Source organism: Myripristis murdjan, chromosome 3 (assembly GCF_902150065.1).
Source record: "Myripristis murdjan chromosome 3, fMyrMur1.1, whole genome shotgun sequence".
NCBI lineage: Eukaryota > Metazoa > Chordata > Actinopteri > Holocentriformes > Holocentridae > Myripristis > Myripristis murdjan.
This window is the reverse complement of record NC_043982.1, coordinates 19,140,728-19,147,536: the sequence shown is the minus strand read 5'-3', so window position 1 is coordinate 19,147,536 and position 6,809 is coordinate 19,140,728. Positions and strand designations below refer to the sequence as shown.

At 46.0% G+C, this 6,809-nt stretch overlaps 1 protein-coding gene across 1 annotated transcript; it reads left to right on the top strand.

Annotated features, from left to right (window-relative positions):
* The first annotated feature begins 201 nt into the window (after positions 1 to 201).
* Positions 202 to 6,401, top strand: larp6a (La ribonucleoprotein 6, translational regulator a). Its single transcript, XM_030048327.1, has 3 exons — positions 202 to 1,112; positions 3,263 to 3,461; positions 4,358 to 6,401. Exons 1-3 carry the CDS (start codon positions 331 to 333, stop codon positions 5,462 to 5,464), a joined length of 2,088 nt encoding a protein of 695 aa, XP_029904187.1. The 5' UTR covers positions 202 to 330; the 3' UTR covers positions 5,465 to 6,401.
* Positions 6,402 to 6,809: the final 408 nt, after the last annotated feature.

Sequence of the window (6,809 nt, the reverse complement as noted above, 5' to 3'; positions counted from 1 at the left end):
CATTTTAGTGCTAAACTGTTTAAAAACCCCTGTCTGAGTTATCAGTCATTTCATAATATAAACCCCAGCACTTATTCATTTATTCCATCTTTCCTTCTGAGTAACTGCATGGACTGTACACCTGCATGCAACTGCAAGTTGAAAGCCCATTATCCAATTAGCGGGGTTAAGAGCGGGGTCAGCCTTGGCACAGCAATTTCCCAATTAGGGAGGAACACGTGAATTTGCAGGTGTTCTCCTCCTATTTAGACACATTTGAACGGGGCAGCCGTGTCTTAAAGACAAAATAAGAAAATACTCGGTGCATACTATATTATAAAAAAGAAAAGCATGCATGCTTTAGTGAACGCGTTTATGCGCTGCCTTGCTCTTCTCCTGCCTCCCTCTTGGCTTTGTGTCAGCCTTTGCTTGTGGGCTGGGAGTGAGTGTGAAGAGACGACGCCACGGCCCAATCCCAGAGCTCGTTTCAAAAGCAGAAAGCCTCTTACAAATGAGGAAGTAGCAGCAGCGGCGGCGGCAGTAGAAGCGCAAGGAGGCTCTAGCCCCTCGGTTTCGCCAGGTCCAGGCTGCGTCTCGCTGGCTGCTGCTAGCCCCGTTACTCCTCAGGGCCCCGCACAGGGTCGGATCTGGATCTGGGGTCTCTGGCGAGCCGTGGAGCGCGTCATCGGAACTCCCTGGGTCCTTCTCCGCCGCCACTGGTGCCCTAAGAAGCGTCGAGCAGGTTTACGCACCCCGTGTCCTGTTGGTGCTTTCGAGTCGAACAGTATTAGAAGCTTCCAGGGAGGCGCTGCTGCTGCTGCTGCTGCTGCTATAACCGAGGAGGGGAGCCGAGCGGACAGAAACACCTTGAGTTATTCGGGTAACAATATGAGCGCGTCTGCGGGGATCCCCATTTCAAACTCAGCGGAGTGCGCATCGGATGCGTCAGTGGAACCGGGGATGGACGAGGTGATAACGGTGGATCAACACATGCAGGAGATGGGGACGGTGACAATAACAGTGGCCATTCAGGCGGCCGAAGATGAGGAACCAGAAGAAGTGTCATCCAATAACATTGATTTCCTCGGAGGCAGCTGTAGTGAAGACGAAATCGGAAGACACGACAAATCAAGGTTGGGTTTTTTCTTCTGACAGCCACGTAGTAGGCGAGTAAACTAAAAGCTGGGTAATCTGATCTGCAGTTCGTTATCACGAGATAAACAAAGAGCAGTGTCAAGAAGAAAAGAATAGGGATGTTTCATCTCTGCCATTCACCTTAAAAGGACATTTTTACTCAAACCTCTTTCAGTTTGATAAGCTACTACTTGGCATGTTTATGGTGTAAATGTAGATACAGGCTGCATGTCAACCTATGTAGGTGGGTAAATTCTGTAGCCTAATTAAAAAGGTGGGCATTGGGCAGACTAAACTTAGTTGTATTAAGCCTACTCTCCACTGCATTCAGGCCCAATAAATTAAACGTTTTCGTATCGCTGTCAAGGGTATTGGAAGCTTTCCAATCTATCTCTGCGTTGGATTTTAACACTAGTGGCTCGTATAGCATTTGGGGAACAGCCAACACATGGCTAGGGCCAGCTTGGGCTCAGGTTTGTTTGTTTGTTTGTTTGTTTGTTTGTTTTTTCCCACCTTCTTTCACTGAAATATCTGTATCCTATAATTTTACAAAAACAGGTCGATAAGCGCCTACATGAATATTATAAGAAGACCATGGCAGATTAAAACTACAGTAAGTTAAGGTCACTACAAAGTCCCTATCCACAGATACAGCCTACTACAGGCTATGCAAGGTCCCTGCTGGAATTCCTCAGAAATACCAGTGATATTTGTTGTATGGACTGGAAGTCTGTAGCCACCTGTAGACTGTATTAAGGCTGTAAAACCAGCCACTTGAGAGATAAAGGATGGCACCTTCACATTACTCTAATCTAATTCTCCTGCGTCATCCCGTGCTATTTTTATCCCCTGGCCTATAAGTTCTCAACTCGGACTACATGCACAAAGCGTGACTCGGTGATGAGAAGGCCATTTGCGCTAGTAATTGTCTATCTTGTTTGCGAATATTTTGTGCCAACAGTACCTGCTCCCCATACTGAGCAAGCATTTGCAAGGTGATCTACAATGATCTGAACCATATGCGCTTTTAATTTGCTTGTAGGTCATGACTAGTGGCCGAAGCGTCAAAGAGCTTCTGCAACACATGTGCAAGCCTGCGATTTGCAACACATTTTTCCAGACATCATGCATTTTGAGCTCGGATAACCTGGCTAGGACGCCTGTTGAAACTGTTGCAGCCGGCCGCCAGCGATTGTTTATTCAAGTGGCGTGCTCCTAATGAATCACCTTATTAGTAATATTCCCGTAAATGACCTTGCTCTGTCTGATACTCATTTGTAAGCGAAGTGGTCAGTCTAGTAAACAGTATTTTCATACTTCCTACAACATCTCCAGCATTCCTACTCGTTTTTCTGTCGTTTTGCCGGAATATTATTTTGTCTAAAACGTGTCTAAAATTTATTGCAGAATCTCTGCCCTGCATGGATTGGTATTTCATTCCTGTGGTTGGCATTATTTGAAGTCTTGAAACAGTGGGCTTGTGTCAGCTGTGTGGTCAGTGGCTGGAAAGCTATTGACTGAGGGTGTGGGAGGGAGGGGGCTGCAGGAGGTGATGAGTCATCCACAGAATTTCATTCAGACCCTCACTCTGATCTGCAGGCCTACCTGAATATGCTGTGTCCTTATTTCACAGCTTCAGCCTGGCGTCCGGGTGCGATCAAGCTGTGTCTCAGCCTCAGTTAGTCAGTGTTTGTACCAGTTTTGTAAATTGTGTACAGCTGATTTGGTGAGCAGCCATGTTCTGTGTGGGAGGGAAAGCCTGTGGAGATCTGTGACTCTGCACCCCTCAGATGGAGATGTCTTGGCATTTTCGGGGTTGATGGGACACTCTGTGGTGTTGAGGTTCTGGGCACTGAGGCATGATGACTACGGCTGGAGTCACAGCTTGTCACTGTCGCCACAAAAATCTGAAAGGAGGGGAGAGTAATTTTATAACCAGCTCTTTACTCCAACATGTTGCGATGGGTAATAGCTGGGCAAAAATGCCTCTGTACTTCTGCCAGAACATCCCTCCCAGCCATGAAATTGGCTTGTAATGCTGGTGATTTGAGGAATTTACTCTTACTCTACTGTTTCAGTGATGGTAAAGTGTTGTGGACAAGAGCTCAGGCTAACTGTAATGCACATGTTTTCTTTTCCTCACATACAGTGGTGCTGGGACAAGTGGAGGGGAGTTGGAGGAGGAGAGCTGGCAGCCTCCAGACCCAGAACTTATCCAAAAGCTTGTTGCTCAGATTGAGTACTACCTGTCAGATGAGAACCTGGAGCATGATGCCTTCCTGCTCAAACATGTCAGACGCAACAAACTCGGGTTTGTCAGTGTCAAGTTACTCACTTCATTCAAAAAGGTAAGCATTATTGCACAACACTATAGAGGCAAGTCTGAAAAACTCATGAGAAATTAAATTTAGTTGTCTATCTTGACATGGTTTAAAAAATGCACACCAACCCTGGACAAGTATGGAAAATTTTAGAGCGCCTGTATACATAACCACACAGTAAGTGCAGTCCCACTGGCTCATATTTTGTCATTTTATGTTGTTATAGTGATTTAGCCAAACTGACAGTCATAATGCCCAGCCACAGTTGGCATATATCACATAGGAAAACTGCAAAAGCAGTGTGCTCCAAATGTTGTAGGGGCTCGTGAGAGCTGAATGCCAGTGAGTGGCTGTTTCTAGTGTCAGTATGAATGGGATAGGGGGATGCAGTGAAATTCACACATTAATTCACAACAGCTGGTGCTACTTTAGGCTCATGCATACGCATCGGTCGGTTCCTTTTTTGTTTTTTTCCCACTCCAGTGTCGCTTCCTTTTTTTTTTTTTTTTTTTAAACACAAACACTATTTAAACTCTGTATTGCAAATGTAAGCTTGGCCAACAGTGAAGTGACACAGCTAAAGCATGAGTGAATTATGCAGTGAAATTCTGAGTAATGCAATGAAGCCGGGATGTTGATCAGCACTCATGAATCACAGTTCTAATGTCATCACTACAGTTATTGATTCAGGAATTATGGCAAAAAGAAGGTAGTGTACAGGATGTTGTCAACCATGCTGATTTTTATGTACTGATAAACCCAGCTGCAGTTCTTAAATATACATTTTAGCTGCTTAGCTAATGCTTTTACTCAGAGCTCACAATAAATGGCTGTTGTGTGCATCACATTTGTGACGTCAGTTTCATGATGGGTTTCCTTAAGCACTTGGCATCTTGCCCACGTAACACATTATCTCTTTGTAGGTGAAGCACTTGACTCGCGACTGGAGAACAACCGCTTATGCTCTGAGGCACTCAACAATACTTGAGCTGAACGATGAGGGTCGTAAGGTACGGCGCAGGTCCACAGTGCCCGTCTTTGCTAGTGAGTCTTTGCCTAGCCGCATGCTGCTGCTCAGTGACCTGCAGAGCTGGCCAGAGCTAGCTGCCTTGGAAGGAGGCACTGGTTGTAATGGAGGCAGCGAGGGAGGAGCCATCCAGCAGGAGCAACTGATGAAGCTTTTGCTGAAGGCATTTGGAACATACGGTGCCATCGCCTCAGTCCGAGTCCTGAAGCCTGGAAAGGACCTGCCACCTGACTTGAAGAGGCTGAGTGGCCGCTACACCCAGCTGAGCTTGGAGGAGTGTGCCATTGTGGAGTTCGAGGAGGTGGAAGCAGCAGTCAAAGCTAATGAAGCAGTGGGGACCGAGGATGGAGGGACAGGTTCTCTCGGTTTAAAGGTGGTCCTTATTGGCACCAAGCCACCCAAGAAGAAGGTCCCCAAAGACCGTCCACGGGAAGAAGTAGGGATGCGCAAAAGTCGCTCACTCAACAGCAGAATACGAGAGCTTCAGTACCATGGGGAAGACTCCGCCTGCAGCTCCTCAGAGACCGAGAGCAACCCCACGTCACCCAGATTGGCCCGCAAGTCACGTTCCTGCAACAAGCTCAGCCCCACCACTGCAAGCATGAGCTTCCAGAACAATCACCTCAGCCCGGGTGTGTCCCCACGTAACAGTCCCTGGTCTAGTCCCCGTGCCAGCCCCTGTCCTCAGCGCAAATTGCCTCATTCTCAAAAGTCTCCCTTGGCTAGTGAGGGCAGACTCAGCCCTGAGGCTGGGCGCCGCTGGGCGGACTACTCCTCAGACAGCAGCCTGACCCCTTCAGGAAGCCCATGGGTTCAGAGGCGCAGGCAGGTGGCCTCTCAGGAAAGCAGTCCAGTCGGCAGCCCCATGCTGGGTAGAAAGATCCAGAATGCTGATGGCCTGCCACCAGGAGTAATGAGGCTGCCTCGAGGCCCTGATGGAACCCGTGGCTTTCACTGTGTCACAGTTGGTGAGAGAGGAAAGACTGCTGGTACGCAGACTTGACAGGTGGAGCATCCTCATGCCTCCCTTATGCCCCAGAAATAAAATGGTACTTTGGAAATTTGACCTGATCCTTGGCCATATCACTCAGCCCCCACCTCACGTTTGAGAGACTGTGTAGATATGTTTTGAGTGTATTAATTTTTGCTCTTGGTTATTTTTTTATACAACATTTCCGTTAACATGGTGACATCTTATTGATTTACTAATGAGAATTTGTTTGAATGTGAAATATTATTTAAAGGGAGAACTTAAAGAAAATTTGAAAAAAAAAAATTCTCAGATACCATAGCAATGGGCCTTGTCACTCCCATTGCTGTCTAAACTTGTTCTATATGGGGTGGCGTGGAGAAGAATTTCCACTTTTTTAATTGGAAATTGTCCTCTTTCGTGAAGTATGTCTATAAAAGCTCACAACGTTGTCTGTGGATGGTGTGTAAAAGTTAAAACAGTGTGTGAAAAGTGGCATGGGCACATGGACTTGATATCAAGATATCGCCATATGCCTTTTCTGTATTTGTCTACTGTGAGTGTCATTGTTACATGCTATTTAAACTGAGGCCATAATCTCCCCCTGCCATAAAGTTTGAACAGCTAACTTTCATGGACAAGGTTTTTAATTTTCTTTTCTTTTATTATTTTTTTTACTTTGCCTTTCATTCTGTATTCAGTATGCCTTGGCAGTCAATTAACTGAAGCGTCAAGATTTGGGAAGGGTCTCATGTAGCTCTGTTGTTCTGCTTAGCAGATAGCTATTTTTGTGGGAGGGTGGGGAGGGGGCTTAAATTTATTCTATCAGTCTGATAAGCTGGTAGCGAGGTTTGGCGGATGTTCAGGTCAGCGTGAATAGAAGCTCTTACAGTATGTTATTGCCTTTACATCTGAGCTGGGGTATTGTACAGTGAATTTCCCATTGTACGAATAAATCACTAAAATTGCAGTTCGCCTCTTTTTGTGAGATCTCAAGCCTAGTTGGACATGATTGTATGAAACAGTCATGACTGAAATCCTGTTCTTTATTTGAATATGCATGCAAGATTTAGAGAGCTATGGTAGCTGTGCCAAAGCATGTACTGAAGCAGTTCCAGACTCAGTGAGCAAAACTGGCTATATTCCACATCAGTGTGCCACCACATTCGAAATGCACAGATGGGAGGATGAGACCGGTGGGGTGCATGTAAACTCCTTCGACTTTACATGTTGAAGGCAGCTCTAATTTTGACAAAATGCTGAGACCCATCTGATAAGATGCAAACAGGGTTTGTTCAGGTCTGCAACATCTCAACGTGTTGGATAATTTGTGTCCTTGTCGTGAGGTGCTTTTAAATATTATTCAGTGACCATCAAC

What these genes read in the sequence shown, in the direction of transcription:
- larp6a (XM_030048327.1), top strand. Translation starts at nt 331, where the DNA reads ATGCATGCTTTAGTGAACGCGTTTATGCGCTGCCTTGCTCTTCTCCTG. An exon ending in GGAAGACACGACAAATCAAG is followed by an intron (nt 1,113 to 3,262) that starts GTTGGGTTTTTT and finishes CCTCACATACAG; the next exon opens with TGGTGCTGGGACAAGTGGAG. An exon ending in TACTCACTTCATTCAAAAAG is followed by an intron (nt 3,462 to 4,357) that starts GTAAGCATTATT and finishes ATCTCTTTGTAG; the next exon opens with GTGAAGCACTTGACTCGCGA.